Genomic DNA, 26,275 nt, shown 5'->3' with positions numbered 1-26,275 from the left:
TTCCCCTCCAGGCACTACCTGCTTCTTGGTCCCAGGCGATGTTCAGTAACATCCCTGAATGGTGGGTCCTGTTTGTGTGAGCGGTTTCACCACTAGGCTGTGACGGCCTTCCATTCACGGACTCTGCTGTGCTCTCCCATTGTCTAGGAACTCAACTCTATTTCTTTAATTTCTGAATCTACGATTGTTTCTGAATGGCAAAGCCTTTCGATGGATGATTAATTAGAAAACCTCTGCTTTCCGTTCCTGTTCTGGTCGCCCGCCTATTTTTCCCAGACCATATTGTTCTAAGCCTCAGTTGCATGAAGGTCAGGACGCCCCCAACTAACTCCAGATGCCATTGAATTGGCGTTCGGGGCCATTTCAGGAAGGTCGGTCCGCAGGCGCCGGGGTGCAACAGGGCCCCGGGAGTGAAGGCGCCCCGATGACGTCACTCCAAGGTGGCCGGCTCAGCGCGGGGCGTGACGTCACGCGGGCGGGCCGGGCTACCGTGAGGTCACCTGGTGGGCGCGGCCAAGCCGAATCCCCAGTGTCGTCACGGGAGAAGGCGGGGCCAGAGTGTGTCAGCGAAGCCGAATCAAAACAAGCCCGAGACCCGCCTTTTCCCTCCGGCTCGGGAGCGTCTAGCTTGCGCCCCGAGCCCGCGGCGCCCGCGCGGCTGCGAGCCTCGGGTGGCCGCGCGCCGGCTCCAGGAAGCCGGGGAGGGCGCGGCGGCCGGGATGGCGCGGCGCGGGCCGCGCGGCTAGACGGGCGCCAGAGGAGCCGCCGGCCCGCGCCCTCCGTTCTCGGCCTCCCGGACCGGGCGCCGAGCCGCTGGGAGCCGCCTTCGCCGACGCGGGGCACCTGGACACTCGCGAGATGCCCAACCCCAAAAACAGTAAAGGCGGCCGCAAAAACAAGCGCGCCAACAGCAGCGGGGACGAGCAGGAAAATGGAGCCGGCGCCCTGGCAGCGGCGGGCGCGGCGGGCGCGGCGGCCGGGGGGGCCCTGGCGGCGGCGGCCGGCTGCGGAGCGGCGGCGGCGGGCGTGCCGGGCACCGGGGGCGCGGCGGGCGCGGGAGGCGCGGGGCCCGGCGCCGCGGCCGCGGCGGCCGCCGCGGGGACTGCAGCCGCTGGTGACGCCAAGAACGGTAAGACGGGGCCGGAGGGGCGAGCGCCAACTTACTCGCCGACGGGGACGGCGCGTCGGCGGGGCCCTGGGTGGCGCGGGCGATGCGTGGACAATGCGAGAGTCAGGAAGTGCTCACCCCGCCCCTCCGCCCCGCCGCGGCTGCCCCTTCCCGGTCCCCACGCCCGGCGGCGGCGATCGATCGGCGGCCCCGGCTCGGTGTCCGCGCGGCGCACAGGTCGCGCGCCCCGTGCAGCCTGCGCCCCAGACTCCAAGGGACTCCTGGGTGCCTGGCTGCGGCGGCGCTCGGCTCGGGCCCTGCCCTTCGTGCCCGCGCTGGCAAAGCCGAGCGTGTGCCCCGGACCGGGGAGAGAGAGGAAGGAAGGGAGGAAGGGAGGGAGGAAGGAAGGAAGGAAGGCAGGCAGGCAGGAAGGAAGGAAAGAAGGAAGGAAGGAAGGAAAAAAAGAGCTGCCCAAGTTGAGAAGAATGGTCCGATTGAAAACTTAGGCACCAGTTCCATCTTGCCTCTGCTCCCCTCACCCACCCGCCTTCCCCTCCCCAGAGTGAAGGAGAGCCTAAAATCCCAGAAAACCGAGGCTTGCTGTGTCGATTGCCACAGGTGAAGAGGCCCCAAGACATTTTTACTGTAGGGTGTGTGTGTGTCGCTGGGGGTGGGGGTGTGCTCTTTAATTCTCTTGCTCGCTTGAGGAAGGAAGAGAATCTGAACTTGACTTCCGTTCTCAGCCCGGAGTTAAAAAAAAAAAAAATCATCCTCTATTTAATTTTGCTTCACATTTTTAGAAGGAAGCCTAATGATCTTAGGTAGTGCCTGAATGCACCTTTTGAGGGTGCATTTAAGGAATAGTGAAGATGTGACAGGATTGCCGTTGTCACTGCAGAGACATAATTTTAGTTATAGGGCAAACACTTTTTCGGGCAAACACTTTTTCGGACTTGGACTGTTCTTTGAATTCCTCTGGTCAGGCAGTTTTTCAGGACAGGGAATATAGGTGTATTTTAATGAAGGGAGATTAGGTTCTTTATACCTGGCTTTTAACTTGTAGGTTTCAGCTTTTGAAGCCATTCTTTACGCAGATCACTCACTTTTTAAACAGGTTACCTGCACTTAGAAGAACCTGACAGTGATCTGAACAGAGGAGATTAAAGGTAGCCTGTTAGGAGCAGAACCTTAGGCCCCATTGGCTGTGTCTTTGCAATTTTGAAATGGGAAGTTTTTTGTTTTTTTTTTCCAGAAACATCCCATTTGTGAATGTTTGAAAATACAACTTTTGGCCAGACTGTATTCTCCATGTTCTTTTGTTTTCCTCGCTCTAAACTTCATTTTGGTATTGATGTGGCAAAAGGAAAGAAGACAGACTCCTGGCTCAGCCATTTAGAGTTTTGTCATCTTGGGAAGGATGGCTTTTCTGAGCCTCAATGTCCTCACCTGTAAAATTGGGGAAAAGAATTATATACTCATTGTTTGGCTCCCTCATAAGGTTATTGTGAGGCTTAGAGTGTCCCTTCCCTACCCAGCCCCCAGTACTTGTTTTAAAGGCTTGTTACATTTGTAACAAGCTTAGTAAAGTTTCTCAAGAAGAGTAAGTGATCAGTGAATGATAGCTATCATTCACTCATTCAAAAGATATTAAACATTTACTGTGTTACAAGTGCTGTGTTAAGTATTAAAGGAGAGGTGGCAATCAAGAGAGGACATCTGCATGGGTCTGGTATTCCCGGGGTGTTTCTGGCTTACCCTGCTGTTTTATTGTCCAAGTGGAAGCTTCAGGTTGACTGTTTCCTCTTCTTCTTTCTCCAAAAGATTAGGCCACTTTAAGGCGGTGTGAGGAAATGTTTTTCTCGGGCTGGTGGTATCTCCTCATTCATAAACATTAAGCTACTGGTTATGGTGTCCCTATTACTGCTCTCCTCTGAAGTGGCAATCTAAGGTATATTTAGCAGTTCTGTATATATCTGTGTGAAGGTATGTATTTCTGATTTGGAGCTTGTTTTATTAAATGAATGGGGTGGGGGGAAGGAAGAAATGGGGCAAACACTGCAGTAATTACCGTTAGAGAAGGTACAAACTTGAGTTATGTTAGAGCAGTGAGTTGAATTTTATGTTGCCAAATTCTTGGTTCTGACCTGGCGTGAAGTCTCAGTGAATGATGCACCTTAATTTGAAGAACCTTTCACTGCAGTTGATGACAATTAACATAGATGCTGAGGCCTCCTGTGTGCAAAATTGGTAAATAAGGAAATTATAAATGCTTTTTTCTGTTGTTTGTTTTTTGCTATTTAAAGCTGTGCTTTATAATGTAGGGGTGGGAGAGGTGCCATTGGTGAATTTTTAAAGGAAGGGGCAACTGATATGTGCAAACTCTCAGAATAAACTGATAAGGCCCAATTATTATTATTTTTTTTTGCGGTATGCGGGCCTCTCACTGTTGTGGCCTCTCCCGTTGTGGAGCACAGGGTCCGGACGCGCAGGCTCAGCGGCCATGGCTCACGGGCCCAGCCGCTCCGCGGCATGTGGGATCTTCCCGGACCGGGGCATGAACCCGTGTCCCCTGCATCGGCAGGCGGACTCTCAACCACTGCGCCACCAGGGAAGCCCGGCCCAATTATTTTTAAATTTAAAAATGACATTAATCAACTATTATGGTATTTCCAAGTATATTTCAATATTTTATTTAGCTGTGACATTAGATTTTGTGATTATAAATATTACCAATCAAACAGTTATTCCAAGGGTGTAGTAAATCTACATTCTATTAATCTTTTAAACAGTTTGTTCTCACTGTTCGAGTCAGTTGTGATCTGCATCTGCAAACATGCAAACTTAATGACTTCACCTAAAGTTAATAGTGTTTGTTTGTAGTTGTATGGATTTTATAGAATGGTTTTATGTCTTGTGGTTCTTGGGCAGCATGGACACCAGGGTAGGATAATATTAGTTCTTAGTTTTTCACTGTTAGTCAGTAGTTATAAATAACTACTGATTCTATAAAAAAAGATTTGCTAGTTAGGGAAAGCTTGGGGAAGCCAGGGCGGGGTTGTAATTGAAGGAGTTGAACTAGTTGCAGTTGTGCTTCTTGGGTAAGTTGCATGTCAATTGTAGGGACTTTATAGCCCTAAAAAGAAATTTATTAGTATTTTTAGAAATGAAGCTTTATTTTAGATATGAAGGTTTATGAAGATTTCTGTGGGGACTGGAGTAAAAGCGCTGTCCTCTTCCGATATAGTAAACATCTGTCTGCACATATTGCAACATTTTGATTGTAGGTGGACAGGACTTGCCAGTCATTATTTTTAGGATCTAGTAATCATGCAGTGGGTTATACCCGCGTAGTTTCATTCTGGAATCCTGGTTCCATTAATCCACTGCTTTTTTGCTTGAGGCCTAAAAATATATGAACCTTGGTCATAGTATCTACTTTTTAATGGGCCTGGATCCCAAGTCCTTTTATAAATTCCTGTTTTATGGATGACCATGGTTCACCACTCCACTCATTCCTGACTGCCACCAGAACCCCTGGGCTGCTGAGTTTGCCTTCATTCATTCAACAGTTCTTTGTAGTAGATGGAGTCAGTTTACCTGGTGATTGACCTTGCATTCCGTAGACCTGGCTCCTCAAATTACTTGCTCTGTGATCTGGGGCAAGTCATTTGACTTCTCTGAGCCTCAGTTTCTGCATATTTAAAATGGGATTATAGTACCTATCCATACATATATAACAAGATATCTATATCTATTATGTATTATTTATATATACATATATATATACATATATACACACACACACACACACACACACATATATACATATATATACACACACACAGAGCGACTGACTTATATGCTATGAGCTTGCTAAGGGTTAGCCACTTGTCTTAGATTCTGGAAATAGCGTTTGAGACAAAGATTTACCTGCCAGAGGTTTACTGAATGTGTTCTTGGAATCGTTACTGGTGGGGGAGTGAGGGAATTAGGGCCGGGCAGAGGGAGGAGTTAAACTGTGATGCAGTGATTACAGGTAGCTCTGGAGCTAGGATGGTCCTGCAGAGTTATCTTACCTTGAGGCATGAGGGCGGGCCCTCCTCCCCCTCCCCCGCCATGGACTGGTGAGTGACCTGGGGGTTGGCATCTCTTAGCTGGAGAAGAGGGAGTGACCTGGGGGGTGGCATCTCTTAGCTAGAGAGCCTCCGTGCAGAGGGAGCTGAGAGCCTTCAGCGGTGAGTGAAGGAGAGCTGCTGGTCATATTAGATTCTTCACTCAGACCACTAGTGCCGTTCACCTAAAATGCAGGCGTGGGATAAATAGTTCTCAGGAACGACTAAGTCTTCGCAGAACAGGCCAGGAGGTAACCATCATAATACAGTAACATTGTTTTGATGGAAAATGTGTTCTGAATTTCATACGTCTGCTTACAAATAGATTTTTGGAGTGCCACCTCTTCCCCGTAAACACGAATTGTATTTTTCTCATACTTAGGCCATCAAACACACTTTTATAGTCCTAGGTTTGTATTATATTTTAAATAGTTTCTCTTTTTAGGTGTTTACTTAAATGTTTACTACATTTATTTATTTATTTTTAAAGTTTATTTATTTTATTTATTTACTTATGGCTGCGTCGGGTCTTCGTTGCTGCGGGCTTTCTCTAGTTGCAGCGAGCCGGGGCTACTCCGCGGTGGTGCGCGGGCTTCTCATTGCCATGGCTTCTCTTGTTGCAGAGCATGGGATCTAGGCGCAAGGGTTTTAGTAGTTGTGGCGCGCCAGCTCAGTAGTTGTGGCACACGGGCTTAGTTGCTCCGCAGCATGTGGGATCATCCCGGACCAGGGCTCAAACCCGTGTCCCCTGCATTGGCAGGCGGATTCTTAACCAGGGAAGTCCCTCTTTACTACATTTAAATTACCTATATCCATCAGAAGGAAAATGCAGAATGTTTGCCTGCTGTTTATTTTAAAATCAAGGAATATTTATTTGAGGGTCTAAGGTATATAGAACACCATTGTCCTCTTGGAGTTTTCTTACCTTATTTAAAAGTTAGTTTTTTATGTCTTTAAAAATATCTGCTGGCTTTAGACCTTGTCTTTTGAAATCCACCTTTGTAATGGAGATTGGTAGAAAATATTCCCTCATCCATCAAAGCTTCATGTTGTGTACTTTGTATATTATAGTAAGAACCATTCCACGCTCTGCTAATGGTGTCTTATGCACAGTCCTTACTCTTTCTCTTTTTACTTGTTACAGGACCTGAGCCTTCAATGTCAGCTTTCTTATAAGTCCAAGAATATATATCATTCCATAGAGAATTGAAAACAGGAGATAAAGTGGGAAATATCTTGCAGCTTAATCCTCCTATGAACTTACTCCAGGCTGTTAGCTATGTACAATTTAAAGAGTTTGAAGGTATCAAAAGGAAGACTTTAGGAAAAAAGGTCTGTCTTGATTGATTTTGATCACCAGCTCCTTGGAATTTTTAAGGAGTTGATTTAATTAAAAATATTTTGTTATTTTATTATTTTGCCAGTAATAGAATGGGTGTAGTGGAAAAAAAATTATTTTAAATAGAGAAGGTAGGCAAAGTTCTCTTTGACTTTCTAGTCAAGCATGTAATCCTACCACTTAGATCACCATTGTGATACATATTCTTATAGCCTTTTAAATTTTTTTCTTACAGACTTTTAAAAGTACATATACAGTTTTCAGGGGAAAAAAAGAAGATCAGATCATATATTTTATAATCTGCTTTTAACACGTATAATATTTTGTGGACATTTTAGCAGAGCGGTAAATGCAGGTGCATCACTATTTTTAATGATTGCCTCATATGCCATCTTATGTCTGCATCTTGGATAAACTGATCATTCTGCTGTTGTTTGATCTTTAAGTTCTTATTTGTACATCTCTGGGCATTATTCAGTTACTTCTTTAAGATAAATTCTTACCTGTAGACTTGCTATGTCAAAGAATATGCACATTTTTATGACTTTTAATGAATACATGCTTACAGATTGCCCTGTGGAAGGGCCGTGGCCAGAGTACCCTTTCCCCACAGCCTCTTCAGTTCCTAGTTCTTACTGTTTTAAAGGCATGCTGGAGAATTGCTGATACCCCCAAATGTAGCAGCAGTAGGAAGGCCCCATGTGGATCAAGAGCCTGGAGCAGATGCTGCCACGCTTTTCGAAGGCTGCATTTATTTCCCCTGTGCTCTTTAGTGATTTGCTGGCTCACAAGGATTCAACAAAGTACCTAATAATGGTGAATGACATTTTAGCAACTGGTGATAGTTAGTGAAGATGAAAGCATAAGCCTTTGAAATTCTGTCTGCACCATTATTCTAATCTTAAGAAGTAAGGCCTAGAATTTTTAAAGTTTTAGTCAAAAAGCATGCTGTTTCAATAGACCTAGGTGTAACCCAAGGTGCCACAACTTACTGGCAGAGTGACTTTGGGGCAAGTGACTTAACCTCTCTCAGCCTTCATTTTCTAAATGCAACCCTTTGGAATGTTTTTGCAGATTAAGAAAAACAGTGTATATGAAAGATCTTGGCATAGGGTCTGGCAGATATGGACACTATCAACAATATCTTTTATAAGTTTTGTGATTTGTTCAGCCTTATCCAATTACAAAGCTTGTTAAACTATTCTGTTGAAAACAGACACTGAGAGACAGTAAGATGGTTTCTGTGTTAATATAGAAAAAGACTGTGGTATCATACAGGTTCTTATTCAGGCATTGATTTGACTATACAGGGTCTTCTCTTCTTCCCTCATCATCTCTCTCTGATCATAGTTTACCTTGAAAAATCAGATGATTTAGCCAAAAGAAAAAAGTTAAAAACATAGTGTGAGAACAGTTTCCTCTTCCTTTCTTCATTCGTTTATTTATCCATCTCATATGTTTTGAGTGCCTGCTATTTGTCAGGCACTGTGTCAGGCTCTGGCATTACAAGGACAGAAGAATTGGGCCCGGGGGCTTACGGTCTAGTTGGGAGTCTTTATGGAAATAAGTGCAAGTAGGTTATTGCGTGTACTACACAAGGGCAGCTGTGGAATAAAGAGCAGGAGCTTGTGAGCTGGTCACATACTGGATTAAAGCTGGGGATTGTGTCTGAGGACAGGGGCAAGTGAACTGAGCACGTGGAAGTGAAGGGTAGCTCAGAGGAGGTGAGGCACTGAGGGTGTTCTTTCGGGATGAGCCGGGGCTTAATATTATTGAGAAGTAAACAAAAGACCCTCCTCTCTCCCCAGGTAACAACTTGAAAGTTCATTCATTAGCTTGTGCTTTCGTTTGCTCATTCACTATTTTGTTCATGTATGCACTCATGCATTTACTAAACATTTATTATGTGCCTACTGTCTTCTATGACTGGAAGTGTAATGTCGAATTATACTTGGAGGCCTCAGAATCTGCACCCCCCTGGGCTTATGGTGGAGCTGGGACAGAGACATACAAACATTGGGAGGTGTGATAATGAGCTATGGGTGCCCAGTGGAAGAAAGGACTCGTTTCCTGGAAGAGGGGACATTTGAGCTGAGTGCTGCAGGAAGAGACGCAGTTAGCTCTGAAAGCAGAGGAAGGATGTTTCAGCAGGAGGTGGTGGGAAAGAGCCTTGAGTTCTGGTTGCTGCCAGGAGTCTGTGGCTGGTTTGAGGTACGGTGGTAGGACATGGGACTGGAAAGGGAGTGGGGCCAGACAGTCAAATCTGGATGTTATCGTCACCAGTGCAGAACCATCCCTGAGGTTTATAAGCAAAGGCATGGTCAGCTGAGCCTGCAAAGGGGGATAATCATACGTTGTTGGCAAGCTTGTAAAGTTATTGTATATTTTAACAGAATGGGTATCTTTTGGCAATCTTCCTTTTAATACAGCTAATCAAGGTTTGGTGGTACAACCTGTTGCGGACTGTTGATTGTGATTTTTCAGTAAAGTAGTGGGCACACTGCACACACTGCCTTTCTGCACAGCAAGATGAAAGTGTCACAGCACCCAAGGCTGCTGTTTGGAAAGTCCGTCCTAATTTGTGGGCACCAGCATCCTGATGCTTTGCAAGCCATGGGAGGTTAGCTAATTGAGGTGAACTTCAGAGAACCTAACGCCAAGGGAGGACTTGGGGCCATCTGAACAGAAGGACTTTCTCTGGAGGGAGGGGCTGTCCCTGTGGTTTATTTTTCATATCTTGGTAGAAGAGTATCTGTCTCTGTGCCAGGTTGGACTAATTATCTTTGTCATTTTATTTTTATCCTCATCGAATCAGTTTTAAAACGATAAACTGGGGCTTCCCTGGTGGCACAGTGGTTGAGAGTCCGCCTGCCGATGCAGGGGACACGAGTTCGTGCCCTGGTCCAGGAGGATCCCACATGCCGCGGAGCGGCTAGACCCGTGAGCCATGGCCGCTGAGCCTGTGCGTCCGGAGCCTGTGCTCCGCAACGGGAGGGGCCACAACAGTGAGAGGCCCGCGTACCGCAAAAAAAAAAAAACAGAAACAAATGATAAACTGGTGAGGGGGGATGTCATTGTTTTCTACAAAGTGACTATGTGTTTTTTTTGTTTGTTTGTTTTGTTTTTTGTTTTTGCGGTACGCGGGCCTTTCACGGTTGTGGTCTCTCCTGTTGCGGGTCACAGGCTCGGGACGCAGGCTCAGCGGCCATGGCTCACGGGTCTAGCCGCTCCGCGGCATGTGGGATCTTCCCGGACCGGGGCACGAACTCGTGTCCCCTGCATCGGCAGGCAGACTCTCAACCACTGCGCCACCAGGGAAGCCCTGACTATGTGTTTTAAATCTGTGTGTTTCAGAAGGCTTCCAGTTCTCAGTGGTTGGTGAAATAGTAACTTGCTTTATTTAATCAACAGGATGCTTTAGCTTGATTGTATTTGAGAGGTTTTTATAAACTGGCAAAAAATAAGTAGCATTTCTAATGCTTAATAATTATATGTTCTGATTTATCAGAAGTAGAAAGAAAAAACAAATTATTTCTGCTAAATTATACTTAGGAGGATAATACTTGAAAACAATAAGAATTAGAAACGAAAGATATTAAGAGGAAATTTAAAGAAAAGTGAAGGAAGAGGAAAACCTAAAAATGAAGTGTTAACTGTTAATCTTATAACTGTTTAGAATAATTAATAAAAATGTTAGCATGTTTCTCATATGCACATATAGTGCAGTGTATTTCACTGAATTAAATTGTCAGGGAGGAAAAACTTTACCCTCTTAGGCTTATGGATTTGGGGCCTGCAAATTAAACTGACAAAAGGCAGAGCAGCAAGAGAAAAGACAGATTTACTCACAGAAGAAATGTGACTCAAAGGGGTGGTTATAATTTGTGGCTTATATACCATCTTAATAGGTGAAGGGGAGGGGAGAAGGGCACTTCTAGGAAAATGAGTGGCTTCTTAGAGTAGGAGAGGGGGAGAAAGGACACCTATAGAAAACAAATGACTTTTTCTTTTTTTTTTTTTTTTCTGGTACGCGGGCCTCTGTTGTGGCCTCTCCGGTTGTGGAGCACAGGCTCCGGACGCGCAGGCTCAGCGGCCATGGCTCACGGGCCCAGCCGCTCCGCAGCATGTGGGATCTTCCTGGACCGGGGCACGAACCCGTGTCCCCTGCATCGGCAGGCGGACTCTCAACCACTGCACCACCAGGGAAGCCCACAAATGACTTTTTGAAAACATAAATGGGCCCTAAGAGAATAGATGGGCGATGATAGTTTCGTGACAATGTCTGTTTAGGTGTGGTGTGGAGAGTTATCTCTGGTGGTAAAAGTCAGTCTTCCCAGGTTGCTTTTTGGGAGGCGCTTTATGACAATTGAGTTCTTTTGAGAGGCTTTGCTTTTAGGCAGATAAGCGATTTCAGGAACTCAAATGCCTTAAGTTCAAAATAATTTTTAGCCCACACTGGCATATTCTGGACCCCTTCAAAATTTGTTGCAGTTCAGTATCACCCCTGTAATACCAGTTACAGATAGATAGCAAAAGATAGTGTCATAAATCAGGATTTCTATTTTTCATTTTATTGGAAATTTATTAGAAATAGATGGCCTTGGGCTTCCCTGGTGGTGCAGTGGTTGAGAATCTGCCTGCCAGTGCAGGGGACACGGGTTCGAGCCCTGGTCTGGGAAGATCCCACATGCCGCGGAGCAACTGGGCCCGTGAGCCACAACTACTGAGCCTGCGCATCTGGAGCCTGTGCTCCGCAATGGGAGAGGCCCGTGCACCGCGATGAAGAGTGGCCCCCGCTTGCCGCAACTAGAGAAAGCCCTCGCACAGAAACGAAGACCCAACACAGCCAAAAATAAATAAATAAATTTATTTAAAAAAAAAAAGAAATAGATGGCCTTAAGGCATATGCCTTTATAAAACTGATAGAATGACTGTAGGCAAAAGTTAGCAGGGTATCAAGTTGCTTCTATAAGTGACGGAGATATTTGTCTCCCTCACTTAAAAAATGGATGTTTTTCCCAGGGGTTAGCATAGGTTTGATATCTTAGACGATGTCCCTTCAAGTTATAAAAGCATCTCAGGAGAGTCTTTTGATGCTAGTGTTGAAACTAAATCACAAACTGTTTTAGGTTTCTAAATGAGCACTCCTGTGTGATGACTATGTCAATATAATATTTAGTAGAACTGTAGTATTACAACATAACTTCTTATTAAAGTGACACATTACTTGTTATGCCTGACAAACCTCAGTGTCTGGGCAGAAATGGAGACTGGGGTATGGGGGGAATCAAGGTCTGGCTATTTTTGTTTGTTTGTTTGTTTTTGCGGTACGCGGGCCTCTCACTGTTGTGGCCTCTCCCGTTGCGGAGCACAGGCTCCGGACGCGCAGTCTCAGTGGCCATGGCTCACGGGCCCAGCCACTCCGCGGCATGTGGGATCTTCCCGGACTGGGGCACGAACCCGTGTCCCCTGCATCGGCAGGCGGACTGTCAACCACTGCGCCACCAGGGAAGCCCAAGGTCTGGCTATTTTTGATTGGCAGCAGGTGCAGTCTGTAATCTGAGAGGCTGAGTCTGGGATGCTTGGTGACTGTTGTTAACGAACAGACACAGTGCTGCCAGAAGCCATGGAGAGAGCCTGACACTGGGAAACGGGAAGCATGCTTCTGTGGTAGAGGCAGAAACGAGCACGTCTGATACACAGGGCAGCTCCAAGAATTCTTCTGTTTCCAACTCCTCAGATCTGTTCTTATTGGGCAGTGCTTATATGTTGGAGTTAACGTTAGCCCTATAATGATATGGTTCCACTGTATTAGGCATTTAGTTTTACAAATGCCGACGATGTGTTGCAGTTCAGTAGGAAATTAGGTAAGATACCTGGATGGTAGGTGTGTTGGGGCTACAGAACCCATGGACCCGTAGGAAGGAGGAGAAGCTGTTGCCAGCGACAGGAACAGTGATGATGCTGACTCCCTTTATGGAGTGCTGACTGGAAGCCAAGCAGGACACCTAGCCGTCTGCGGTCTGCATTGGAGGATGGTGGCATTCAGCTCCAGGGACAGCCTCCTTCCCTTTTTGCAGAAAAGGCACACTCGTGTCTGAGAGATGTGCCTGACCCTGCTGTGGCAGTTGGATCCTATGTGATACTGGCTCCATCTTGACTGATACGCAGACATGTGTATGAATAATGAACAAGTATTTAAGTAGAGGGCTTAAATTTAGTATAAAACCATTAAGGAGGCAATAGGGCTATTTAAATTACTTTTAGAAGGCCTCATGCTTATTATTCTGGTACTTGAACTGAAATTAAATTTGTGAAACAAGAAAACACTTGACCAAGGAAGCACTTAGCTGACACGTCGTACGCTCCTGCTCGTATGCTCCTGTCAATCTGATCCTTCTCGTTATGACACGAGGACTTCCTGGTCTTGGGATTGTGGCGATGGTGAACATTTGAACTGACACTTCCTGTTCTTAATGGATCACAGTTCATAGTGAGGATGAGATTATCTTCTTTAGGCTACAGTCCTAGAAGTGAGATCACTGGTCAGCAGGCGTGTGACTTTCAAGACTTTGATACATGTTGCCAAACCGCTTTCCAGAAAGGGTTTCCCTGTTTCCACTAATGCTGGCCCTGCATGGAGTGCTTCTTTCTTCTCACCCTTCCATAGGGATTTTGATAGCCATTTTCACCTTTGCCAATCAGATAGATGAAAAATCACATCTCGCTGTCATTTTTATCTGCATTTATTGGATTGCCAGCCAAATGAATGTCTTTTTATATGTATATGGTTCATTTGTATTTTTTCCGTTTGTGATTTTTGTCCATTTTACTAATGGGATAGTTGTATTCTCATTGTTCTAAACAAGGTCTTTTTATATTCAGGATACTTTTTGACATATGTTTCCCCTGGCTTATTGTTTATCTTTTTACCTTGTTTAAGGTGTTGCTGATTAGACATGTTACAATTTTGTATGATCACAGAACATCCACATAGAGATAGAACCTCAAGAGAAAGGGGAGAGTGGAGAAAGTTGTCTGTGAAATTACTTGTAGGAAAAGCAGTTTGGGCCTGGCATCAGGGTAGTGACTGAGTTCATTTGGGTATCAGTGCACAGTAATGCTGTTACATTTGTGAGGGTCTGTTTCCTTTTTGTATTTAATTTGCAAAGCTCTGTTTCTCGGAATTGGTTACAGTTCCTGCCGCCCTCCTTGACCTACTCCCTGACCACTGCTGTCTGGTTGACAGCTGAAGCTCCTGTGCTCAACACCTGTCATTTCCTGCGCGTTCCTAAAATCCCCTGCGGTTTTTATTCGAGCCAGTTCCAAGGACTTTGAAACTTGTAGATAAAGGCTTGTTATTTACTTATCGCCTCTGCTACAAACTGAGGCCTCTTAAGGCTAAATTACCCATAACTTCCTTGTGATAATGAACTTAAATCCTGAATCATAGGAAAGTTCTCACTTTTGTCTTTCTGGCACTTGCGCTGAAATTACATTTCTGTGTTAGTAAAATGAGAATGTGGTACTGAATTGAACCAAGAGTTTATTTGCACCCTGTGTGTCACGCTGATCCAGTCTGCCCTGTGCTTCTCAAATGTCTGTGGCTTGGAAGAGGTTCCCAAACGCATTGCTTGTTTAAAGAGTGTGAGATTTGAGAGACACAGGTCATAGCTTGAGGTCTGCCATTTTGCAAGGCTGATGAACCTTTCTGACCCCAACTATTCTTATCTGTGGAAAACGAGGATAACATGTTATTGTTTGAGACTAACTCTTTGCAAAAAAACCATAGATCTGTTTGAAAAAGCAAATGGTTGTGTCATGATTTGGGGTTTTTTAGTGTTTTCTAGTTGGGTGTTTGGTTTTTTGTTTGTCATGTGGTGGTGTGGCTGCTTCCCTTAGTGATGAATGCACACTCCGATTTGTTGAAAGAACCCAGGGCCAACCTGGGCTTTGCCCCACAGAGTTTGAAGTGAATGTTACTCTTCCCAAATCCTTATTCTGCTTCCTTGGGGGAGCCTTTAGTTTCTCTACAAGTTCAGGTCTGGGAGCTCTTACTATGTGGATTTTCCCAGAGAATATGCAGTGCTCACCTGCTGGTCTCAGGGCAAGCCCAACTCCTTGAGTAAGCTCCTTCTAGAGTTTCTGACCCCACTGTGGGGAAGGACTGTGGAGGCTGAAGCCTTTGGGAGGATGCTTTCACCAGCCTGAGGAGAGCTGACTTGTGTATGGTTTTGTTGTGATCTGTGAATCATCTGTCCCCAGGTTTCATTATAACCGCAGACTGTACTGTGATGTTAACCATTTGATTAACAGAGCCTTACTCTTGGCCTGTTGTACTTCATGATTTACACTGGTGTGCCTGTATCTGTAATCACACTTTCTTTAGTTCGTATCTGCGTTCACTTCAGGCCTTTCTGCTCTTTATCTGCCTCTAGGGTCCTGTGGAGTGGGAGTTTGTTTTGTAAAAGCACGTGGAATGCTTGCTTAAGACTTTCAGTTGTTTCCTTACCTCCCTTTCACATTTTGCGTTTTAAATGTTTAAAGAATTGTGAATGTACCAAACCGTATTATGGATTTTATCAAAATAACTTCTACAGGCACGTGATACTGGGTATGTATCTGTATCAGTGTGTTTATGTAAATGTATGGATGTGTTTTTTTAAATCATTGTTTTTCTTGGGATTTGGTCGATTAAAAACAAGCCTCCTCTTTGAGATAGTCAGATTTGAAATTTTTGACTTTGGAATATATCAGTTTTCCTCATAATTTATTTTTTAATGTTCCATGAGATATGTGATCTAAAGATGACTTGGAAGAATTTTTAAAGAATTAATTTGAAATGTTTTTCTCTTGACAGACTTGGAAATACTGTTTAGAATTCATATGCAATATAATCATATATACATTTGTATATATTTATATATTTTAATAGAACTATATTTAACTGGACAAATTCTCTTATGGCAAAAGACAAATTTCTGGATATTTTTGGCTGTGTTGGGTCTTCGTTTCTGTGCGAGGGCTTTCTCTAGTCGCGGCGAGCTGGGGCCACTCTTCATCGCAGTGCGCGGGCCTCTCACTAACGCGGCCTCTCTTGTTGCGGAGCACAGGCTCCAGATGCGCAGGCTCAGTAGTTGTGGCTCACGGGTCCAGTTGCTCCACGGCATGTGGGACCTTTCCAGACCAGGGCTCGAACCCATGTCCCCTGCATTGGCAGGCAGATTCTCAACCACTGTGCCACCAGGGAAGCCCTTCTGGATATTTTTGGTAACTCTTTTATAAATTAGTTTAGAAATGAATAGTTTAGAAATGAATCGTGTTTTTTAATAAATTTATTTATTTTATTTTATTTTTGGCTGCGTTGGGTCTTAGTTGCTGCGTGCAGGCTTTCTTTAGTTGCGGCGAGCTGGGGCTACTCTTTGTTGAGGTGCGTGGGCTTCTCATTGAGGCGGCTTCTCTTGTTGTGGAGCACGGGCTCTAGGTGTGCGGGCTCAGTAGTTGTGGCTCGCAGGCTCTAGAGTGCAGGCTCAGTAGCTGTGGTGCATGGGCTTAGTTGCTCCGTGTCATGTGGGATCTTCCCGGACCGGGGCTTGAACCCGTGTCGCCTGCATTGGCAGGTGGATTCTTAACCACTGTGCCTCCAGGGAAGCCTAGAAATGAATAGTTTTGAGTCTTTGAAAATAGTCATACTATGAAATTATATCTGTGTTCCACAAAAGTTAGTAATTGGAAAAGGGATGAATGTCTAGTTATAATGACATCATTGGCTTAATATATCACCGGGCTCTAAACGTCAAGCTTCCTCTGCAGTAGGAACTTTTATGGCATGCTCTCCTGAAAACAAGTCATATTATAACAGCTGTGTTGAGTGTGTATATATGGTGAACTACTGGGCTTGGACATAGACATAATTTATTTTTGAGTCTCATTTTCACTTTTACTGAGGTCTGTATAAGACTTAGACACGCCCTCTCCTTTGACAAGTCTTTCCTTGTTGCAACAGATTCTATAAGTTGCTTGTTGGTTGCTGATGCATCATTTTAGAAATAGGCTGAGTGGTGTGGCCCACAGGCAAAAGCTTTGTCTTTTCTCCCTAGATCACAGCAGAGGGACGGCCAGTGTGGGAAGGATTGCTGTAAGGCAGGGGTCCTCAAACTCCGGGCCGTGGACTGGTATCAGTCCCGGCCTGTTAGGAACTGGGCCGTGCAGCAGGAGGTGGAGGTGGATGAGTGAGCGAAGCTTCACCTGCCGCTCCCCATTGCTCCCCATCGCTCGCATTATCGCCTGAACCATTCCCCCCCACCATCTATGGAAAAATTGTCTTCCAGGAAACTGGTCCCTGGTGCCAAAAAGGTTGGGGACCACTGCTATAAAGTATTTTCCCAGGTTTATTTTGATGGGAAGGCAGGGGAGCTGAAAGAGTATATTTTTCAGGGAGTTCAGCAGGACAGAAAAGGCACGTGGAAAACAAAGGAGTGTAAGGATTTAGTTTAGTTTAGGGTACAGATAGAGTACGGAAATGAATTTAACCACGTTGTGCTGGGGGTTTATTGATTTACATACAGTAGTAACCCTAAAAATCTTCTTAGGGGTTGGCATGTTGACCCAAACAGGATTCAGGAGAAGCAGGTTGAGCTTCTGTTTCTCAACGTCAGTGCTCTTTCTGCTGCCCTATTCGATAGTCTCCATACTGATAGAGTGCCGTTTCTTTACATGCTTTCCAAGAAAAGTTGCTTTATTCTCATTAAGAAACAAGTAAGCCTTTGCTCGTGGTTTATTTATTTATTTATTTTTTGAAATTAGCAGTTCTGTTAGCTAGAGTAGATTTACCTCATTGTCTATCTTTGTTTTTAAGGAGTGCAAAGATTGGGAAACCTTTATATTGTAATTGGGTGTAAACACTTACTTTTTAAAATAAATGTATTTATTTCATTTATTTTATTTTTGGCTGTGTTGGGTCTTCATTGCTGCATGTGGGCTTTCTCTAGTTGCGGCGAGCGGGGGCTACTCTTCATTGCGGTGCACGGGCTTCTCATTGCCGTGGCTTCTCTTGTTGCGGAGCACGGGGTCTAGGAGCGCGGGCTTCAGTAGTTGTGGCTCGTGAGCTCCAGAGCACAGGCTCAGTAGTTGTGGCGCATGGGCTTAGTTGCTCCGCGGCATGTGGGATCTTCCCAGACCAGGGCTCGAACCCGTGTACCCTGCATTGGCAGGCTGATTCTTTTTTTTTTTTTTTCTTTTTTTTTTTGTTGTATGCGGGCCTCTCCCGTTGCGGAGCACAGGCTCCGGACGCGCAGGCTCAGCGACCATGGCTCACGGGCCCAGCCACTCCGTGGCATGTAGGATCTTCCCAGATCGGGGCATGAACCCGTGTCCCCTGCATCGTCAGGCGGACTCTCAACCACTGCGCCACCAGGGAAGCCCGGCAGGCTGATTCTTAACCACTGCGCCACCAGGGAAGCCCTAAGCACTTGCTTCTTTAACTTGACTTTCTGTAGACCTAGTCTTTAAATAATTCTGAGGATTAATATGGACATTGACCATATTGAATAAACTTTTGTGTAACCAGATCATAGTAAGCAGTTCTATAATTTTGAATGAGACACTATTCCAAATTATAGAACTGCTTACTATGATCTGGTTACACAAAGCTGTTGGTCACTGCCTCCTCTCCTTATAAACTGGCTCTGTGTTCTTTATTGATCTGTGTGCAGTGTGGGTGGGAATGGAAGAGGGAAGGCCCCTTACCAGCTGAATGACTTGGACAGATCACTAAAGAATCCTCTTGTGGGCTCAGGACGTGTTTGTAGAATCTGAACCAAGGGATTGTCTTATTTCTATTCTGGTATTTTGTTTTGTTTTGTTTTTGCGGTACGCGGGCCTCTCACTGTTGTGGCCTCTCCCGTTGTGGAGCACAGGTTCCGGACGCGCAGGCTCAGCGGCCATGGCTCACGGGCCCAGCCGCTCCGTGGCATGTGGGATCTTCCCGGACCGGGGCACGAACCCGCGTCCCCTGCATCGGCAGGCGGACTCTCAGCCACTGCGCCACCAGGGAAGCCCTATGTTGGTATTTTTAAGAGACATTCAGGGAAAACTATGAAACCATTATCTTCATCCTGATATTCAGCCTAAACCAGACATATTTTGGGTCCATGTCCTTTTAGGTCTTGACATGGCCTTTGGTAGACAAGAAAAAATATGAATTTTCTACTTTAAAGTCATTATTTATACAGATTTCTTACTGATGTCAGAGTGTTGGAGCCAGAATGGAAATTAAAAAATGGGTAAAATAGAAGGCTGTAGCTTTCTGTTTAGTTTGAACTTGAGGCTGGGTAGGCTTGTGAGTTTAACTGAATGTAAGAAAAGAGTGAGTCTAGGAGAATAAATCCAACATATTAAGAGAATGTTAAAACCTCAAGTTGTTAAATATAGTTGAAGAGCACATTGTTGTTTTGTTTTTTGGTTGAGGGAGAATGTGAGGCTTCCATGTTTATTTGGATAGATTTGTCTGAGTTTGTCTGAGTGAAAAGCCTTGTGTTTAAATCCTACTCAAAGCATAAAAACATGTTTAACTGAATGTAATCTCCTTGTACTCAACTTGCTACCCTCTTTGGAACAGTCTCACACACTAAAATAACATAAGGGAGGATAAACTAAATCAGAGGTTAAGACAGATATGCTTAAGTGAGCTTTACTATAGCTCCCATACTAATTAAAACAAGTTGACAAAATGTTTTGAAAGTATTAGCTTCCCTTTTGTATAGGACTTAGCGTCTTTTAAAATTTTTTAGTAGAGAAAGATCTCAAAATATTTGAGAACATTTACTTTAAAACTTTTTTAGTTTTCACTTCAAATACTCACCAATTAATCAAGAAATGAGTTTTAACCCCCTGGTGAGTTTGAGGTATGGTGTGGGCACAGTGGTCCGGGTCCACTCCTTCCCTTTCTGATCTGCACTCTGCACTGCCCCACAGGGAGGGATGGCAGCTGAAGCAGAGGCTTGGGGCGAGGGCCTGGTGGGTGACCAGGTGGGAGATCCAGCCTGGGGACCTAGTTTTGGAGCTCCTTGATCATAGCCAAAGGACATGGGGCTTCAGTCTGGGAGTTTCCGAGGTTCCTGAATGTGTGTATGATGTCGTCAAAGTGTAATTTTTAGAAGGCTGACTTGAAGGTGGTGATAAAACTTTTTTGCTTGTGTATCCTCTAAAAGAATTTGAGAAAACAAAGTTTCTTTTGCATATTAATACTGTCACACCCAGTTTTTTTAAAGGTTTAAGTAAATGCAGAGGATACAGTCTCTAGTTTATTGTAAATGGTGTCATTTTAATGTATTTAAACAGAATCCAAATATCATAGTAACTTGCTAACCATTATCAGCCATTTAAAAGATAATGGTCAGAAATTTTACATTTTTCTTTATTTTTAAATTCTTACCCAGAATCTGTCTGATCCGAAGAAAGAGTATCGTCCTGCTTGAAACTCTCTTATTGATCATCTTATCATTTTTCTGTAACAAAATATGTATTTAAACTTAAATCTATATTAAGAAGCACTTCTGGAATGACAGAAGAAGGACATCTAGAAATCTGCCTTTCCATAGAAACAATGAGAACACTGGCAAAAATGATCAAAATCAACTTTTCAAAATTCTAGAAATTAACTAAAGGCTTGCAGTAATCCTAGGAGTGTTTATTTGGGGAAATGATTGAATTGTAGTAAGAACAGTGAATTTTGTTTTCTATTAACTTGCTTTATTTTCCCATTCCTTCTCCCTAGCTCTGTGGTAGCTTTGTTTTTTAAAAGTTATATATATATTTGAAGTATAGTTGATTCACAATGTTGTGTTAGTTGCAGGTATACAGCAGAGTGACACCTGAATCACTCTGCTGTATATGTGTGTGTGTGTGTGTGTGTGTGTGTGTGTGTGTGTATATATATACACACACACATACGTATGTATGTGTGTATATGTATATACTTTTCAGATTCTTTTCCATTATAGGTTGTTACAAGATAGTGAATATAGTTCCCTGTGCTATTCAGTAGGACCTTGTTGTTTATTTTTTATATAGTAGTATGCATGGTAGCTTTAAAACAAGCAACCTCGGAGTCACTAGAGGGAGAAGGACAGGTTTGGAGCTTCCCCAAAAGCCCTAGCCCTAGGGAACTCTCACCATTTGACCTGGCTCAGAGGTCACCCAGTGTTCTAAGCCCTCTTAGGCTGTCTGCTGAAAACACTCAGCAGCAATTATTTATCATTGCAACTGCCTGCAGCAGTGATACCAGTTGGAGCAAACAAGAAATGGGTCAAAAAACTTAAAAAGAATGTCTTGGAAGTAGGAAGTCCGTCAGGGACTTTGAGAAGCTCTGGTGTATTCCTGGTGCTCTAGAGGACTGTGCACATGGCAGCGCTCTGAGCATGTCCAGGAAAGACTTGAGGAGGCCCTCATTCTCACCTCTGGCTGACCTTGAGGCTCTGAGTAAGCAGAGAGTAAAGGCTAAGAAAGGTTGTAAACTGTTGAAGCATTGAAGGCTTGCCCAACACACACACAGCCCCTTGGCGAAGGATGGGACACTTATTGGTTTAGGGCATTTAAGGAAGTCTCTGTCCAGTTATTAGCTGACCACTAAGCTAACTGAGCAGAAACTTCAGTGGCTACACGTGACGAAAAAATAGAGACTTTACAGAATTAAACGTCACTAAACAAACAGCAGTAACAACAACAGAAGCATATCCTGCAAGGAGAGAGAATCTGATTTTGAGTTGCCACTTTATGTTATTTAAAGTGTCCAGTTTTCGGGCTTCCCTGGTGGCGCAGTGGTTGAGAGTCCGCCTGCCAATGCAGGGGACGCGGGTTCGTGCCCTGGTCCGGGAAGATCCCACATGCCGCGGAGCGGCTGGGCCCGTGAGCCATGGCCGCTGAGCCTGCGCCTCCGGAGTCTGCGCTCTGCAACGGGAGAGGCCACAGCTGTGAGAGGCCCGCGTACCGCAAAAAAAAAAAAAAAAAAAAAAGAATACACATAAAGTGTCCAGTTTTCAACAAAAAAGTATAAGATACTCAAAGATATAGGAAAGTATGGCTTACAAATTTATTCAACACTTGCAGCCTCTATGTTAGACTCTGAACGGGGCACATAACAGGTGTTTAAAAACGTTATTTGAATTGACTTGTTATTAGCTGATTTTCAGAGACCCCATGTATTTTCTTTCTTCTGTAGTTAAGTGTTTAACCCTAAGACAAACCCTGGTGTTTTTATTATGTCTTCTAAAACAGGGTCTTTATTAAATGATAGCTACTAAAAGAAGCCATACATTTGCCCAAATGAGTGTTTATTAGTATCCTGGAAAATTTGAAGGCTCTTTCTTTAGGTAATTATGTATAATAAACCTGCTAAGAAAACTGACTTATTCAGAGACCAGATCACTTAGAAATATTTCCTATATGAAGTTTATCCATATAGTTTGAGTTTTTACAGCATTTTGAGAATATAACTATTGTACTGTTTTGCAGATGTCCAGATCTCTAGAGACCTGTAGTCAAATACTCATATTATGCTGTATTTGACTTCTTTATAGTAAAGATTCAGAAGATTTTAGTGTGTCAGACCTAGTAAACTGGTGTTAAGTCTACTTATCAGGATATGCTGATTAAAAAAATCTGGCCTCAAATCCATAATATTTGCAGATGAAAAACCTTTACCATTTTCATGATCAGTTGTGACGATGGAAGAAATTCAGGGTTGTCGTGCACTGTATTGATGTTCCCTGATTCATTCCAGGAGCAGAAGGAGGAAAGCAGAAATGCTGATGGCATCACATCTGTGCACAGAGTGGAACAATATATCCTGGTTCCAAGTACTCATTTGTGTATATTTTTCTATATTTTTCATCATTCTTTTTTATTCCAGTGTCTGTAAAAAAGATGAAGCAAACCTGCTGGACCCGCAAGCTTCAAAGCCCTGTGCCACTGCAAGGAGAAGATGCTCACTGAATTTGCTTTGATGCTAAGCAGGGGGGCAAGGGATGATTAATATCTTAGAGAATGTGGTCAGAATTCCAAAAGGTGTTGACAGATTCCTGCCGTGGCTAATGCTGAGCTGGCCAGTATTCAAAGAGTGACATGAGGAAGGGCAACCCATAAAGCAAACAGTTGTTTACTGGCAATTGTAATTGCCAAAAGGATGGGTTTACTGTGGATCTCGAGGTTCAAATTTAACTGTTTAAGAACTTGGTTAGCAAAAGCAAGGGTCTTTTGTTGTTGTTCACTGTGGAAATAATATTGCATCTAGAGTAGGCGTGTGCGTGTGTACACGTGCATGTGTATGAAATTACATTGATAAGGTGATATCTAGTTATTCATAGATATGCTCATGCACACATATATATGACCACATGTGCCTTATTTCACTTGGCACCTGGTATAATCTTATTTTTTCTTATATTCTTATATGTGAGTACATGTATCTATGATTAGTTTACCAATGAATATGACTTTTATGATTAAAACAAGTTTTCATTATAACTGCTAATGCCATTAATAAAATCGAGATGACTACAGTAATCTGCTATTCTTGCTATTAAGTTTTCACATTGGCATTTTTTCAGTAGCCATCCTAGGAAGATGGAGTTGGTTGGATTCTTGTAGTTGTCAGTGGTGATGTGACCCTGCAGCAGGTTCAGATTGTGTGGCCACATCTGTAATACTTGCAATTTCTCAGTTCATTGCTCTCTTTTCTGCCTCTCCCCTTAGAGCTAGTCTCTGCAGTGAACATGGGATTCTCCTTTTCATATTTTCCAGAACTGAATTCCTGGGTTTGCTAGGTGAGGGGGGAGAAGGGGAGAAGGGGAGGTAATTAGGCTGCTGTTGGGAAGAGCTAAGCGGAGGCAAGACTGGGCCCACATGAGGATGACAATGCCCGGAAGAGTCTAGGCTTTGTGGGTTAGAGCCCAGGAGAGAGACCTCCCTCCACACACCCCCAGAAGAAGACAAGGCGGGGTGGAGTTGGGGGGGAGTCTGAGCCCACTTCACCATGTATAATTTCACCAGTGAGGCTGGGAGCAGGTGATGGGGGAGGCACCTGCACGGTCCAGGTGGGGCAAGGAGGCCAGAGGGGCCAGGTTGGCTGGCAGAGCCAGCCCGAGATGTGTCTGAGAGAAGCCAGGTGGGCTGGGAACAGTAGAGGCCTGGGTATGAATAGCAGAGTGGGAAGCTGGGCCCAGGGGAAGTGGGTGAGAGGCATGGGCTGTGGGATGGGGGAGAGGCACGGAGCCGATGAGCAGAGTGGCTCCAGGACCCACCGCTTGTGCCGCAGGCAAGGCAGAGGGGGCAGCCTTTCCTGAAGGTGCTATGTCTGTGGGGCTCCCGGGGTCGTGGGTCAGCACCGGCCTCCCCTCTCACTTTGCACCCTGCTATGGCCGACTTTGGAAAGTGAGAAGGGAGGGGAACACCTGGGCCCCCATCAAGTCCAAATTTTGACACGTATTAGGCAAAGCTGGTTTGAAGGTTATGAGGAGAGGTGGGGAACGGATTTTTGTTTTGATCATTTATAGCCTCCTTCTTCTAAAAATAAAGTGGCTTTCAAAAATACATGTAATACTATAAGAAATAATAAATAAGTGAGAATATTAGTAATAGAGATGATACTGTTGGGAAAAATAATGGACGTCTTGAGGCTTTACAAGAGGTAGGTCACAAATGTGGCTTTCAGATTTGTAGCACACAGAGGAAAGAGGCAAACAGAAGAAGTGGCCTGCACTACAGTGTCCATCAGATTAACAAATGAAGCAAAACAAAACCAGTGACTTATAAGATGTTATAAAATACTGAGCAATGTCCATGACAATGTCCCTTCATAAATAAAACAAATTTATTAGGCCTGCTCACGTCATTCAAAACAGCCTGTCCAGGGAATAAAACAATGTGGTCCAAGTAACCAACTCTGGGACACCTGGCTTAACTAAGGGATAGCTTTTATCTAGCGCAGGGCTCACGTACCCAAATGAATCCAGGGTCCTGGCATATGAGTAAGTATATGAATGGGGCTGGAGTGGAGGCCTGGATGACCCAGAGAGGGCATGATACATCTAAAAGGCACTTAACACTTCATAACAAAAAACCCTGTACTGGTTTAATAAGGCACTGCAGGCCAGACCACCCCACTGGAACTCTGATCTAGAGGAATGTGTGGACATCATCTATGGACTCTTTCTTAAAAATTGTTTCTCTCAGTTGAGCTTTTGGAAGACATTGAACAGCAGTGAGTTATGGATCGTATTCTTTGACAGGTACCTGGTCTGCAGATAACCCGTGTTGCCAGTTAATCATGCAGCCATATGTTTTACCTGTTGGACAGACTGAGGGGAGGTGAAGCCATTTGTCTTTAGCTGAGGGCTTTGGGAATCCAGAGGCAAGGGGAGGGGCTAACTCCACTGTGGCCTTTGGTCTCCAGGCACCATTCTGGGTGCATCAAGAGAGAAGTAGGTCAACGTTTTGAGCACACTGTGCTTATAACTTAGGTGGTAAGATGGGAATTACATGTAAAAAATATGATTTAGGAGTTTTGATTATGGCCATATTTTGAATATTTGTGCAGGTAAAGGGGAGGCCACTGACAAGGATAATCAAAATCAGGTTCTAGAGTGTTTCAGAGAAGCAAGGAAAATGCTTTAAATTTGGATTATAGTACTTGAGGATGACGTGAGGTCTTTTCTGGAGTCTTTGACAGTGGGATAGTTTAACAACTGGGCAATCTCTTTGCAGTTATATGCGTGCACACATACAGGCACACATGCACACACTAGTGCACATACACATATACTTAATCTGGAGTTCTGTTCCCATCCTATGGTATTGTGGTTTGGTTCCGAGGGCTCTTGGACCGATGTCTCCTTCAGGGTGAGTGCACGCAGTACATGAAATGCTAGGGTGCTATGTAGTTCTCCCTGATACAGCGCGCTCAAGATCTAAATCTCCAAGCAGGAGAGAAGGCAGGCTGCTAATTTATTTCCTAGTACAGTGTGATCCCATTATATGTGAACTGAATTATGCAAATTTCAACTAATGACACATAAATAATAATAAAAGCTTCACATTATATGGAAAATTTCAACAGACACATTCCCCCAAGTTATGCATCAAGCCATCTCATATTTTCAAAGCCAGCAGGTCAACTGATTTATAAAAATGCTTTGTTACCCAATGTCATTACCTTTTCTTTTAAAGAGAAATACCTACTAACCCTTGGCAATATTATGTGAACTCTTGTTGTTTATAGAACTTTTTCATGGATTTTGGTGACATTTGTGTTATTATTTTAAAATTAACTTATAATTTAGACCTTTATTATAGCTTTCAAAATATCCAAGTATGCTAATACTGGTACTGAAAAACAGCCTGAAAATCTGTAACTTTGGAACAGAAATGTGATAAAACACTATGATATGCCATGCTGTCAATTTATGAGGCACAACTGAGAAATATTAGAGGTAATGCTGATATTAAAAAGCACCAGTAAAGCAAAAATACAGCACACGGCTGCAGATTTATGCATTCTGAGGATGCATTTCCCCACACTCTACCCCCAGACTAGGGGATAATCAGTCTTGAATTATGTAAGTTCTTTAGGAACACATCTCTTGAATCAAATACAGCCATGCCTTTTATGAATCCCTGTTATCCAGGCTTGGAAAAGATTGTTTAGGTTGAAAAATACAC

General features: G+C 44.1%; 1 protein-coding gene across 1 annotated transcript in view; it reads left to right on the top strand.

Moving 5' to 3' along the window:
• Positions 1-600: 600 nt before the first annotated feature.
• Positions 601-26,275, top strand: part of HECA (hdc homolog, cell cycle regulator) — a 44,334-nt gene continuing 18,659 nt past the window's right edge. Inside the window, exon 1 of the mRNA XM_082855832.1 lies at positions 601-1,129. Within this exon, the coding sequence (XP_082711958.1) occupies positions 859-1,129 (271 nt within the window). The 5' untranslated portion in view covers positions 601-858. The remainder of the gene's footprint in view (positions 1,130-26,275) is intronic.

This window comes from Leucopleurus acutus (assembly GCF_964270905.1).
Source record: "Leucopleurus acutus genome assembly, chromosome: 15".
Taxonomy (NCBI): Eukaryota; Metazoa; Chordata; class Mammalia; order Artiodactyla; family Delphinidae; genus Leucopleurus; species Leucopleurus acutus.
Note: the sequence above shows the minus strand (reverse complement) of the source record. Positions and strands in the feature narration are given on the sequence as shown.